We start from the raw sequence: 15,009 nt of genomic DNA, 5'->3' as shown, positions 1-15,009 counted from the left end.
CACGTCTGGTCAAATACAGACGACGAACCCGGCGTTGCAACCGGGTCCCCCAATGCCTCTTGCCCATGGGTCCAGGGGCCGTGCTCCCCCGGTAAGCCCTCGGTGAGGCTGGCGTCTGCTTCTGGGATGAGGCGCCGGTGCTCTGCCGGATCGGGTCCGAGGGGGTGCCGTCCAGAGATTGAAGAGATGCTCGCTCTGAAAAAGCGACAGTCTCCATTCAGGTTGGCCCTCACACTGACGTCTGTCTCCATGTCTACACTTGTGGTCTCTTGGTTGCTTTTGCAACTGCTTGCGGGAGACCGAGAGGGCATGTGTTTCAGACCAATACTTTTCCTCTTCATGTCCTTGTCGCCGTTGTCTCCTTCGTACACCACGCAGGGCTTTTGCCCAATATTTTGCGGCAAGCTATAAAGCCGTTTGCGCATGTTATTCTGAAATTTCTCCATCTCTGCCACCACGGACACGAGCGACCCTAAGGAGAACCTGTGAAGACACAGTGATCGATCATGAATTGAGTCTGGGAGCACTGAGGCACCAAACAGTGACGGCGCATCCGCAGGACAGGTCGAATATTCCTGGACACTTCCACCCCTCTGTCTATCCTAAAAATAGTTCAGACGTGCAGATGTGTCCAGTGCACGCTGGGCTGCTTGAATCTTGAACGGTGGTCATGTAGTGCTGGACACGGCGGCAGTGGGAACGCATGTTAATCCAGCAGCAGGTGTATAGTCCGAACCGCGTGCGAGCGCATCGGGATGCAGCATGCTGAGCATCGGACGTGCTGAAGTGGGACTTCAATGACAAAGCATGATCCCCCCCCGCCACCCCCTCCCACCCCTCTCCTAACCCGCACAAATACCAGAGCTGAGAGCTGTCATCAGCACTGTCACTCACACACAATCACGCACGTACACAATCACGCACGTACAAAATCACACGCGCGCGCACACACACACACACACACACACACACACACACACACACACACACACACACACACACACACACACACACACACACACACACACGCAGGTATCGGCATTCAAACAACGCTGCTTTCATCACCCTGGTAGCTCCTCCAGAGAATAACGTGAATATCAGCAGCTCTCATCCATCGGGTTGCCATAGGAGACGTGCGCGCACATCACCTGGCCGTCTGAGAGGATGCTTCAAGGAGGTCTAGATCTTTAGAAACTATGCTTTAATTGTGGTCCGACATCTTCTGTCACAGATCATCAGCTCATGCAGGCATACTGGTGGGGTGTCCGATGATCTGGCAAGTCAATGTAGTCAGGGTAGTTTATCAGAGACGTTTGAAAATCATTTGGATTAGACCAAGAAAGCCCACACTAGCCTAGTGAAGTGTTCAGGTACAAATAAACAGTAGGCTAAAACACAGGTTTATCAATTAGGCCTAAAGGCTGCTTGCCCACATTTCAAAAGATTATTTTATCACTCCTGGGGGAAAAAAAATCGACATGTATGACAATGATATGCATGTTCTAATGGCAATAATGATTGAACAATTATAGCCTATAAAACAATAAAACAATCCATGGTAATCAGCCATAAAAATACTTTTCGTTTTGTACAGAACTAATTGGTGTCTGATATATGGATAAATAGCGATCCATGTTTTATGGATATCTATAAGCCTAGATCTATGTTATATGGATATTTTCTAGATGTCATGTAGATCTGAATGATAGATGGATATTTATTTAGAAATATATTTCCAAATTGCTCATGCCTGAACCTCCTTTATATTAACACACATACACACACACAAATATATATATATATAAACATACATACATATACAGCATGTGTCTTATTTTGCATATCACCAAATGTTGTCCTAAGCTTAAGCCTACACTAAAACCGATAAGACGGCAAGTCAGGTTTGCATGCTATGCACATACAATTCACACCTTTGTTTACACTTCATCCTGGCTTATCGGTTACTTACCATGCATCACATCCAAATGTATAACTACTTCGGCTCTTTGAGACATTTAGGCAAGGCCTAAATAGTGACCTCTAGTGGTAAATAACAGCAAATGATTGTGTTAGCGTAAAAAAGGTCTACCACTTGCAGAATGTAATGCTGATGGTCTTCTGATTTGGTGTTAGTAGGCCTACGTATGTTCCTTATGCCAACCAATGTGTTATTGAGGAGATTTAAACCAAAAAAGTACACAAATAACATTTGAATGTTATAATTGTATAATATATTATATACAATTTGAATAATTGAAAAGGCCTGGGATATCTTTGTTTCTGATTGTTTCAATTTGTCTGCCGAGTCTTTTGAGAATTGTGTAAACTTTTGTTTTGCTTCATATTAACATCTAATGCCCTTACTTAATACAGACATACATACACTGTTTAGGTTTGTTAATTGATAAATTGATAAATGCCGAGTATAATATGACAATTCTCTTCACCCGAGTAACATAACAATAATAATTGTAGTTTTCTTACATCAAATGTTCAACAATTTTAAATTGGCTTATCTGCAATTTAGAAAAGCAATTTCACTAGAGAAGCCTAATTGCAAGATACATTCACCACAATCACAATTAAAATGAGCAAGATGTAGGATCAATGTTTGTTCTATAGCTGACTAGCTGTTAGATAATATTATTGCTCAGAGACTCGATTTTACTTTCTCTTTATTTCCCTAGAAATTTGGATATCGATAAACAAAATGGTTTCCCCTTTGCTTAGCAAAATATGCATGTTCAATTACACATGTTTGGCCTAGGGGGCGCCGTTTCCACAAATAGCTTAAACTAAAGGTTAGTACTCAATACTACTTTAATGGGGGACAGACGGCTCTTGTTTTCGTTTCCCAGTGTGCAGAGTGTAGTAAATGTCCATATCAACGTTCAAAACAACATCACCCATATATACACACACATTGAGAATACATGACACAATCTATTTTGTTATGTTTTATTTTTAAAAATGAGATCTCGGGAATGATTTACATTTGCCAGCCCTGACACGGGTCCTCTTAAAACTCTTTCCTTATAGCTAAAGAGAAGTCATGCAGCCGTGAAGTATGTCGGCGACGCTCTACCTAACTAGTTTAAAGCTTTATCACGGATAATTAAAAGCTGCAATGTCATTTATAATATATATTGATATGAGCCCTAATTGCATAGGATAATCGCCATGCTATACAATACAGATTATTTAAAAAACCCAATATGTTTGCATGATATGAGTACAGATTTTCTTAAGTTTATACTGTTTTCTACTAGTCTCAACATTTAAGTGCATTACCTGCGTACTTTTCATATTAACCGCCGACATAGTTATAGTGACTTAATACATACAGTGCATTCATGAAGTAAAACAAACGATGGTCAGAGGGACAATGCAAAGCCCTTAAAATGTAAAGGTAACAATCGTATGATAAAATGAAACAGGTAGCTTAGAAGTTTATAAAATGGTATGCAGTGAAATGATAAAACTGTACACAGCTGTCATACCAAGTTACGGTGGCCTTGTGTTCTCACGCGGTCGGAGCTGACCTTCCCCTACGTTGCCCGGTACAGATTATCTTAAATGAGCCACTCTCGAAAAAATAAATAAATAAGAAAAAGCCTTTTCTGTATCAAACAGAAGGTCCAAATCTTGCATGCATTATTCCTTTAGGACTGATCCCAAAAAAATAAAAATTAAGAAAATAAAAGAGTGACAGAAAAGCAAACCTGAAGAAAACTCTATAAATAAACATCAACAACGGCATGCAGCAACCATGGAGCGAACATGAACAATGTCATGACAAAGTAGCCAAAAAAAAAAAAAAAGCCCCCCCACCTCACTCAATAAACTCATAAGGCATGCCTCGTACAGTACAGCCATTTAATCTCCCCCTCCCCCCCCACACATCCATACTTTAATGGCAGATATTTGTTATTAACTTAAAAATCCTATGCACTTTCATCTTGTTTACCTTCATGTGGTCAATACATATTTTATAATATCTGTAAAGAAACCAGGAGAAGAGAGAAAGTAACGTTAGTATGGTGTTACATCAACATCACCAGCCAAGCTTTCAACCACAACCGTCGGTGAACCGGCACCCAGGGCCGGTTCATGTCAGGCGGGTGAGGGGTTTATGTGTCTCGGTGCAATGGGAGGTTTGAGAGCCTTACTTGGGGGACATTCGGCTCAGTTAGTGTTCCTCTGACGGAGATTCTTGTCTTTGTGGTTGTTGGTGGAGTTTGTTTTCCTGAAACCAGAAGCCATCGATACGCATTTCAACAATCCGTAAACACCGAAAGTGGGTACTATTGGTCGGTGATAAACTGAGCAGAAAAAAATACTCTGGGAAATGACTGTCTCTGGCAGACGGTTGTAACTTCATTCAAAACAATTTAAAGAAAAAAAAGTAATGAAATAAATACATTATTGCTGCTTGACCAAACTGCAGATGAAACGTAAGAGCAATTCAAACTGCGACAGAAATAAACCGTCACGGATAAAATATATTAAAAAGCAGGTTATTACTGTTTGGTTACACTCACATTGGCCCGGCTGGTTCGTCATCTGAAGCAACAAGGGAACACAGGGAGAAATGAAGACCACACATACAAACAGAAAAGGGGATATAGAAGAGTTACCAAAAGAAACAACTAGAATAATCAGAAATAATCAAACGTCAAAATAAACAACTCAATAAATATGAATAATAATTATAATGAAAAACCAAAACAATGTATGCATGAATTGACTCCTTATTTCTGTACTTTAGCTCAAGCATGACACACGTCAGCATGCTACAGCAGGGGCTGTAACAGCGCACACCTGGGCTCAATGCCCTCCTTCACTCAGAGGTTGCCTTCATGCTCATGGGAGGACAATGGTCAAAGGAAGAGGCTGTACAGTGAACAGGCCTTGTGTATGAAGACACCATTAAAACTGGCATGAAGTCACACACAAGCGCCGTGGATGAGTGGAAAACCAGCACAAAAAGCACATGTCAGAAACCAATCAGCATGTTATGCACAATTACGCTCAGGGCAGGCAGAAGAAGGTGTAGACGTTTAGAAGTCGTTTTTCTTTCTCATGCACAGACACTCATTGCTCACAAAGCGGTCAGCCGTTTGTATCGACGACGACGCTCTTACAAAAGTCACCATAGATGTAGTGAATCGATACGGAAGTTGGTTAAAGCAAAATACTTGCGGCTTACAAGAATGAGCATGCTACCACGTTGAGAAGATGTAGAAACATTGGAGAAGCCGCTAATGTAACCAGGTCTGGAATAAACGTGTGTGCTGCATTTTACCTAAACATGTAAACACTAATGTAAGGGAATTTAAGTGTGGGATCTGTTTTCTGAGGCGCTAAGAGCAGTTGTATGGATTATGATGTAATGCAGTCAGTTGAGAGCAGAAGATGACACTGAAGGCTTGTTAAGAAATTCACGAGGCATGCACAATCTTTCACTTACCACAAAAATGAGTTTTGGGTTATGCGATTTGGGAAGGGGGGAGGATGGGAAATAATATAGTAATCTGTTAAAAAAAATGTCAACACCCAAAGCCATAACCTGATTACTATTCCTAGAACCACAGCTAGAATGCTTTCTAATGTGCTGCACTTCTGAGAGGAAAAACACAAGGAAGATCCCCCCCCCCACCACACCCCCACCCCCACCCCACCCCCGCCAAACCGAAGCAATCCAGTCTACCAATCTGGCAACAAACTGGCGCTGCCCATAAAATCAATAGTAATTCCGTTGAGGACTACAATGAATCAGATCTTCTGCGATGCATTGTGTCTCCTACCCACTGCTCATCGCTGCAACATGTGACAACGCTGCAATGCTGTTTGAAGAGAAAAGGTCATCAAAATATCACTAGTGCATACATTAAAAACAGTGCCAGGGGCCTGAGGGGCGGGGCTTGGAGCACCCAGGGCCTACTGGCGGGGCGGGTCGCACTCAGAACGCGGTCCCACTTGGATCACTTGTAGGGGGGGGGGGGGGGGGGGGGGGGGGGGGAGACAACGAGTCCCTTGAAAGCCATAAATAATTGAATTCTGTCCGCCTCTCGCTACCGTGGGGTGTCATGTGTCTGATGAATATTAAATGGATGAAACAGGTTACGAGGCATGACCTGATGCCGCTGTCCCTCTGTGTGTGTGCGTACATGTGTTGTGTCTCTCCCTGTGTGTATGTGCGTGTGTCACTGCTTGTGTCACTGCGTGACCCTGTGTGGGTGTGCGTCCCTGTGTGCGACACTGTATGTGTCATCGTGTGTACCTGTGTGTACCTGTGTGTGTGTGTGTGTGTGTGTGTGTGTGTGTGTGTGTGTGTGTGTGTGTGTGTGTGTGTGTGTGTGTGTGTGTGTGTGTGTGTGTGTGTGTGTGTGTGTGTGTGTGTGTGTGTGTGTGTGTGTGTGTGTGGATCCCCGTGTGTGTGTGTGTTTATCCCAGTTTCCGAGTGTGTTTGTGTGTGTGTGTGTGCATGTGCCACTGTGTACGTGTGTACGCTGCGTGCTTGGTGTGTGTTTAGCCAACATGGTCAGACTAGATGATTGAGTGCAGCGCGGGGAGAGTGTATCGGGTGACGGGGGTAAGGCGGTGTTCCGCTGTGGAGGAGATTACATCAGCAGACACCATACGGAGCAGCGCCACCGCCCGGGGCCTCACCAGGGGCCCGACAGAACCAACACACCCCGCAGGCTACGGAACCAGAAGGGCCAGCAACGCCCTCTGTTACGCAACATATCATACTTGTGTGATTCACATTTATGTCTTTAAACGTGTCGCTGTGATGTCTGCCATGAGTCACTCACCGTCCTGAATGTCGTCGGGCTTCTTGCGCTTCTCGTAGACCACGATGATGACCACCAGGATGATGACCTCGGCCAGGACCCCGAGCAGGGGCCACAGGGGGGCCAGGTGGCTGCGCACCCGCAGGATGGAGGTGATGGAGGAGGTGCCGATCATGTTGGTGGCGTTGCACTGGTACTCCCCGGGGTCCAGGCTGATGTCCAGGTTGTCGATGCGGAGCTCGGTGTAGTTGTCCTTGTTGCTCACGGAGAAGCGGCCGGACGAGTTGTCGATGTCCTGGGAGGAGGAGGATGATGATGAGGTAGAGGAAGGTTAACGCCGGTAGCTCAAAGGGAGCTGGGGGCCAAGTCTTGGATCAGCTGGGAGTTTCTCTGGGAAGCGCAATAGTGTGTGTGTGTGTGTGTGTGTGTGTGTGTGTGTGTGTGTGTGTGTGTGTGTGTGTGTGTGTGTGTGTGTGTGTGTGTGTGTGTGACAGGGTTGATTAGTCATTGTTAAAATAAATACCCAATATACAAATATTTCATTGAGCTTTAGAGAGATTTTTTTGATCCACTTAGTTTTACCTACATTTCATGCAGCGAATCAAATGGTTAGTGTGTCTGCTTAATTTGTTTTTCCAATTGAGCTTCCGACATCAACACAGCTGGACTCCAGTTTACTGCAGTCTACTAGAGAAGTGCTCTGTGTTGTCTTCTAAAGAAGTCAAACTTTAAAACATGAGAAAATCGTTATCATTATGCTGCACCGTTCCAGTGTCGAACACGCATTGATTTGAAACTTGAAACAAAACACATCAACAAATATTACTGAATACATACAGTGCATGTATTCAAAATGTGCATGTAAAAATACTTATATTTGCCTCGGCACCTGCACCGCAGTGTGCCGAGTCACACCTCTCGCGTTACATAAAAGAGGGAACATCTATTTAGCAGCGATAGATCGAGGCCAGTGTGGATAGCATGTTCCCCTTCCAGGAGGACGGACGTACCATGAAGGCTCCGCTGTCCAGCTTGCGCCAGGTCCAGTTGGGGTAGGGGAAGCCCACCGACTTGCAGTACAGGACCGCGCGCTGGCCCTCGTTCTTGTTCTCACTGCGCTTGTGGCCCGTGATGTCAGGGGCGGCTGAAACGAGGAACGTCGCGATTAGCCATGTTGGTTCTTGAGGATGAGGTTTCATTCATCCGGGTGCAATTCGTTCATTTGGATTGAACTACATTTTCCCAGTTCTTAGTGATTATGTGATCCTTATCAGCATGATTGCAATACACCTCATACATCTTTGGGGACACAGAGGACCCAGCTAACTTGTCTTGTTTGTGTTTGGAGTGCAATGCAACCATCGGTAAGGTTTCCTTAAAAGGAGTATAGGTAAATAAAGCAGGTTATAATTAGCAGCTGGACTTGGAGAATGTGCTTAACATTTTGGTTGGTCTCATTTTGTTTGGAACGGTATCCATTTATGTTTTTATTTATTAAACACATATGAGGAATCAACATTATTCCCACAATAACATGACACAGGGACACTACAGGGTGGGACAACGTCACTCCGTTCAAGCATTTGGTTTGAATGGAAGCCAAATGGTGGCAGTGCTCGCTTTGTTGTTTGCTTAAATCCGAGTTACAGCCATGGTAGCCGCTAAACACTCGTTTGGAATATAATGGACGACAGCGCTTGCCAACTGCTCGATTTTGGAACGAGTGTACACTGCGAGAGGGGGTGAAATTAACAGAAATCATGGCTGATTTACCATCTCGACGTAATGTCAACAATAAACGATGGTCTTCACAACCCGGCCAAATCCTTTAGGAATGGACTGCGGTTCTCAATATTATCATGTTAAAAAACTGCCTTGTTATCATTTGAAATACCCTTTTCACCTATTCACATGCAATATGAGCATTCGAACTATGGTTTGAATTATCCTTCAATATTATAAATGAATACAATAGTATAATATTTCCTTTATGGCTATCGGGAACAATACACCCGTACAAAACCCTTTCTACATGCACAGGCAGAAGAGTCTGTAAAATGGAAGCTGGCACTATCAGAAATCCAATTTGCCTCCAAATGCAGGCAGTGCACGTCTGACTGCAGGAGAAAAAAAAAAAAAGGCCGGGCAGATTTGACCACTGAGACATAATCCCTTGGCCATCAGACAGACAAGGCACCATCTGGCACCAGACAGCCAGGCACAGTGGTCAGCGAGAGGCGGCAAGGGCGATGAGATGCCCCCTATTCCAAGAAAATGCATAAAAAAGGTCTGCACTTGACACTCGGCTGCCCCTCTTCAAGGTGTCAGCACTGCCCGCTCATTTACAACAGGCTGCTCTTCAATAGAGAGCAGAGAAACCAACAACAGTGGTGCACAGCCTTAATACCTTTAACCTCAATGGTGGCGTTGGCCGGAGGAGCGGTCTCGAACGTGTAAACGCACATGTAGCTCGCGGCGTCGTCTCCTCTTGGTTTCACTAGCCTGCACAGGACAAAACCAAAGGAAATCTCACAAAGACGCGTTTCTAAATGCTAGTGCTAAATCACTCACACATAAGACCCCTTTATGTTGTTAAACAATAAGGTTTTTTAGTGGGCGGGGCTTATCCCCTTAATGCATAGCAAACAACGGCTATGATGCATTTTTAAAACGTTGATCTGACTATGTACGGCAATGAAACTTGAATTTGAAAATATGGTAGTTTCCTCAAAAAGTATTCTATCATACCAGTTAACAGAAGTAAAACAGGAGGATTAGGTGGGACTCCGCTGTTTTATGTACATTTGCCTCACGCGAACACTGGGACATAATCATGCCGATGGCATAATCAATACAATTTATTATTGGGATATTTACACACAGCAGGTAGTGGTTATAGGTCAAATTTCTCAAACACACCTACAGGAACCATGCGTCAGAAATTGGGAATTCTAACCCAGAAACTCCCCCCTTGGAGGAAAACACATCAGACAAAACACAACCCCTAAACGTATGACCATACGACGCAGCCTATATCGTGTGGGATTCCGTAGGGTTGTGGTAGTGGCCCCGAGCTCTCACTTGTACTCCGTGTTCCTGTTGGCGGTGCGCGTCTCCTCGATCTCCTCCCCGTTCTTCATCCAGAAGCTCTCCTCGTGGGCCCCATGGGCGGAGCTCAGGTTGCACTGCAGGGTGATGGGGGGGCTGTGGGAGTCGGAGGGGAGGGTGGTGTGTTCTGAGGAGGCGATGGTCGGCTCTGAAACGTCAAGCACAGGCCGTTGGAGGACGGATCTGCGGCTCGATGGAGAAAAGTGAAAAACGTTGAAGAACTAAAAAAAGTGTGCAGCCCTGAGGATTGCAAGGGTCGGGTTGTACAGCTAGGCCTTGGATCCATGATTGGATCCAAAGGGTCAAGTAAAAGAGATGTTGTTACATACCACTGGCACGGTAACTGGTGGAGTCACACATAAAGATTGAACACTTGAGTTACATGTCATTCGATTGTCATCCAATAAAACAATTTTAAAAAAAATGTCATCCAATATAAAAAATATTTTGTGGTATACACTGAATAAAGCAAACGTAAACATAATATTTTAAAACAGGTAAGATAGCCTAGCCTTCCATCTCTCTGACCTGCTTTCAATAATAAAGTGTTCCTAGGGGATCCCTTAAGGTTTGTCTTCTGATGCAAAAGTTCTGCAACACACACCTATTCAATAATGTACAAGGTGCCGTAGAATACATATCGATTGCATGTAACTGTAGTCTTGAACCACAACATCAAGCTACTTCCAATACAACGTACATCACAGTACATCACCAGTCACAAAAACTAGGTAAGATGAAATGGCTGCAGTACGGAGGAAGAGATCCAACGGGAGAGGATACCCAGGACGGGTTCAACAGAAAGGAGGCTAAAGGGAGCGTTGGTAATAAGGAAATGGAAGGAAAAGAGACAAACCTAATACAACTCTAATCCGGAGAAGAAGGGTAGAGTTAGTTAGGTGAAGGTGACAGGTGGATATTCACTTAGGAGCATTGTAGTGGCAGCACATTGCTTCAGGGTGGGGGGGGGGGGAGACGATTGAAGCTCTAGTCTACGAAGACGGGCGGGAGGGGGTCAACACGAAACAGGTGCTGGTGGAAGGGGGGGGGGGGGGGGGGGGGTTGGGCTACGAGTCCTGGGGGTGGAGTCTCTCCCCTAGACTGACACCACTCACTCTGCAGGACCGTGATCGTGGCCTGCGCTCGGATCCAGGTGGTGGCGGGGTTTTGGTGCAGGTCGTTGCGGCGCGGGTCATTGCTGGCCCTGCACTCGTAGGTCCCCGAGTCGTCCAGGCCCAGACGGGTGACCCCCAACACGCTGACGGCGTTGGCGCCGTAGGCCGTGTTGATTGACACCCGTCGCTTGCGGGCGCCGTCCCACAGCTGCCTGAAGGAGTCCGCTCGGTTGATCTCGGCGTACCACCACTGGATCTCCGGGGTGGGGTTGCCCACTACGTCACAGTACAGCTCAAACGTGTCGCCCGTGAGCTTCACCTCGGACATGGGGGACTTGATGAAGCCCGCTGGTGGGGGTATGGGGTCGGCGGGGGGGGGGGGGGGGGGGGGGGTGTCGGTAGCATGGCCGAGGGACCGAGCGAACGAGGGGGATGGCGTAGAAGACAGAAAGAAACAAAAATCAGAAAATGTGAACAGAAAGTGGGGCGGTTGGAGAGGAGGGCATTCGACGAGGAGAAAAGAAAGATTAAGCAAAGCAATTTAAAAAGAAACAGGACAGTGATGGAGAAATGATATCGAACGATCGATGGGAGTGTCTTGGATCGTTTGTTTCACAACCCTGCGTGTGTCGGGAAAATGTTGAGCCAAGCAGAATGTCAAACAGGGTAAAGCAACGTCAGAGGCAGGATGCCATAAGACAACCCATCACCATGGCTGGGGGACAACAGGGAGAAGACTCTTGCAGCCTGACATGAGGTTATACTCCTTTAGCGTGATAATATCCTCTAACTTCAGTCAAATAACATCTTCATGCGTCGGATCCTCCACTATGTCCTTCAAGTGACCTTGTCTTATAACAAAACTTACAAAATGTCTGTCAATCCCATAATTAAAAAAAACGTTTTTTCACTTAATATTGAATATTATATTCACACTGGACAATAAAAAATAAAATGAACACGTAATACGGTAACCAAACAATAAAAGGGCATGCTTTTATCATTTGAATTTTTGCACGGCGTATTAGACGCCTGGCGGGGAGTGTATATATAGGCAGAGTGGACGCGGCATTAGATCGAGGGGAAGATTTATAGAGGCTGCCGATCCAGGTCCCTGGGGAGAGTGTGGGCGCATGGCAATAGACCCTTCTGTTTCCATAGAAGCACTCCACAGCCAGCCAGAGAGAGTCAACCAGCCAGGTCTGGTAGGATTACAGCGAGGGGGAAATACCCACGTCACCATTTCCACATGGCGCCATAAGAGCCGTGTTGTGCCAAACCGGTGAGCTTCATCTTGATGATAAAAAAAATGTGACAGCTTAAAATAAAAATAATCTGAATGCTCTGCTCGCGTTCTGGCCTTAGCGGGATGACACAACACCCTCCTTACACACCTTCCCCGACGGGCCGGCCAGGCCCCTCACACCCGAGCCAGTGCAGCCTGTCTGTCCTAACACCTGTCGGAATCACAGCAGTGCGTCCATGCTCCTGTCTGCCATGCTTTTAAGACTCATAATATGAACTGATTTAAGGGACATGTCTGTATGTTTGTTACTTTGGTTAAGGCTGGGCAATGAATTCTGTTATTACATGATTGTTGCAAGAAAGCAGTCTAACCTGTGGTGAAATGAATGAATAGGATTAATTTAATTTCAACGTACTGTATACCATTACAGCAGATCAGAGTGAACCTGAAACTGTTGCCAGTAAGGTAAATGTGGATGACAAAAGGCGATAGGTTAACTGACACTACGGATTCATATCAATGCTGCGAAGAATCTAATTTAAGTAAACAATAACTTTGTCTCACTCTCTCTCTCTCCCTCCCTCCATACTTGGAGATAATTAAAGTAACTTAATTTAAATCCACTGTTGAGGTCTTGTCTCTTGAGCAACACGATCACATGCGCAAACAACTTGTTAATGGCTTTCAGATTAGCAGGAAATGTGTAATTAATTGAAGCAAACATACCCGCACAGCCCTTGGCTAAAATACCAAGTCTATCAGTGTGCATTCAGGATAACGTCTCAAACCTACATCCTCAGGATGTCTACTTTACAAATCACTGGCCATTAACACAGAAAATGACTCATCCCTGGTGGCTAGTGACCGATCCGAATAGGGCAAGGGTGAATTATTTCTCTCACTCGCTGAGAAGGCGATGGAGTGTGAGAAAGACAGAGAGCCAGAGAGAGAGAGAGAAATAGAGAGAGAGAGCCAGCGAGGGAGAGAGTCGTAGAGAGAGAGAGAGATAGAGACCGATAGACGGAGAGACAGAGAGCGAGAGACAGAGGGACAGAGAAGGGGCGCTTAGCTGAACTAGTTCAGAACAGCAGCTGTCCTATTATTCGTTGGGGTCTTGATTCGTGAGCTCACGTTCACCTGTCAATCCTTGAAGTCCAGTGTCATTATCCACCGATACCATAAACTGTAGCTCTACTACATTAGAGAAGAGTTCACAGATTCAATCTTGCAAGAAGCAACATTAAAGCCTGGGTTTCACGGTGCAGCATTTTGTCTCTAAAAATAGAAACATGCCGCAAAACGGACCGGTGCTATTTAGAGCCACGGTCTATTTGATCTAATTGCTTTCATGTTAGGCCGCTCTGGTGGAATGTCCGACTTGACGTTTCATACTCCGTATCCGCGCGACCTGATTATGAATGCCATCGAGCGTAGGATAGAGGCTGAAAACCATTGCTGGATGGCTGTGTAGATCAGCTCAAAATGAAAACAGAGATTTTAACGAGCGGATTATTCAAGGCTCCACACGACACCGCCACCCCCGCCCTCTCGTTCCCTAACCTTATGTACAGGACTTGTCCTTGCCTAGCGAAGGGCCCATGCCCAGTTCGGCATCCAGCGCCACACTTCAAAGGACATTTTAGGGACAATCGCAGGCCCGCGCGCGGACACGCTCACACTTATAGCGTCCCGTACACGATGGACGGCCGACTGTCTAACGCATTCCGGCTCTTGGGACCATTTCATAATATTAATATATCCATGTAAGATGCATTCGATTTTATAGCGCCCCTGTTAAATGTCTTCTTTATATATGCCAAAATGTATAAGAAGTACAGTTATGTATTTTTTCTGTAAACGGAGGATTGGTGGTTACAGCTTGCATTCGTGATGCATAGCCCTCTCAATAATCAAATATATGAGCAGCCCTAGATCGATTTATTTTTTATTGAATATCATTCATAACTGAGATTATGGATGGAATCCACGTTTAAAAACACACACACTGGTGCCCCGGTGAGAACACTGCGCTCAAAGTGTGCAGGCTGAGTGCGGATCCCTACCGTTCTGTGAAGAAACGGACTGCAGCATCACTGCTCCGAATACCGCAGCCGCCAAAGACATGATCGTCGTTCTCCGTTTGCCAGGTAACATCTTCGATAATGTATGGTGAAGGCTGTCGACGGACGAGGAGGCTGTCGACGTGATCCCGGACTAGATATGGTGAGGGGTTGAATGCAGCAGGCAGCCGATGTGACCAATCGGGTCACGCAAGGCGTCGCTAGGTAAAGTAGTACTTAGCTAGCTACCTGTGCTACAGTCTTCTGTCATCCCGGTGCAACAGGGAGCTACCTTTTCAACTGAAGTCAAATCCCGCGAGATTTACGACGCCTCCACCATGAGCGTGTACAATAATGGTTATCTTTACATACATCCATGATGCAAAACACACATTTTTATTATGACGCGCCGGTGTGACGTGTGTACATTTGCATTAATAAATAGGTTAAAACAGTAGTTAAGGAATAGCAGACCTATGGTGTAGGACTGTAGGTCACTCAGTACACCTGATTAAACTCTGACCTCAACAGCCACTCTGGATTTAAGAAGACTTTAAATCCTATTTCGCTTTGAACCAGCTTTGGGCTAATATGGTGGGGACAACAACCAAGGAATAGCCGACCAATACATACTACCTTGCTAAACCTCCGATCAAGTGGTTTTAAAAAATAGATTAAAAAAG

General features: G+C 45.4%; 2 protein-coding genes across 3 annotated transcripts in view; both read right to left on the bottom strand.

Annotated features, from left to right (window-relative positions):
* The window catches only part of LOC132464935 (potassium/sodium hyperpolarization-activated cyclic nucleotide-gated channel 4-like), an 11,641-nt gene extending 10,854 nt beyond the window's left edge, over nt 1–787 (bottom strand). The window contains 1 exon segment of the mRNA XM_060061569.1: nt 1–787. This exon segment is cut by the window's left edge and continues 216 nt beyond it. Within this exon segment, the coding sequence (XP_059917552.1) occupies nt 1–446 (446 nt within the window). The 5' untranslated portion in view covers nt 447–787.
* A 2,157-nt stretch (nt 788–2,944) lies between these two features.
* nptna (neuroplastin a) lies at nt 2,945–14,651 on the bottom strand. 2 transcript variants are annotated; one of them, XM_060060482.1, is made up of 9 exons: nt 14,330–14,651; nt 11,021–11,368; nt 9,879–10,053; nt 9,205–9,299; nt 7,808–7,941; nt 6,819–7,092; nt 4,542–4,563; nt 4,170–4,246; nt 2,945–3,998 (listed from the first exon to the last, which is right to left on the bottom strand). In XM_060060482.1, exons 1-8 carry the CDS (start codon nt 14,418–14,420, stop codon nt 4,186–4,188), a joined length of 1,200 nt encoding a protein of 399 aa, XP_059916465.1. In that variant the 5' UTR covers nt 14,421–14,651; the 3' UTR covers nt 2,945–3,998; nt 4,170–4,185. The 2 variants fall into 2 exon arrangements, with proteins under 2 accessions (XP_059916465.1, XP_059916466.1); XM_060060483.1 differs by lacking the exon at nt 11,021–11,368 and having other exon boundaries at nt 14,330–14,638.
* Nucleotides 14,652–15,009: the final 358 nt, after the last annotated feature.

The sequence above is a fragment of the Gadus macrocephalus genome, chromosome 9 (genome assembly GCF_031168955.1).
Source record: "Gadus macrocephalus chromosome 9, ASM3116895v1".
NCBI classification, from domain to species: domain Eukaryota; kingdom Metazoa; phylum Chordata; class Actinopteri; order Gadiformes; family Gadidae; genus Gadus; species Gadus macrocephalus.
Note: the sequence above shows the minus strand (reverse complement) of the source record. Positions and strands in the feature narration are given on the sequence as shown.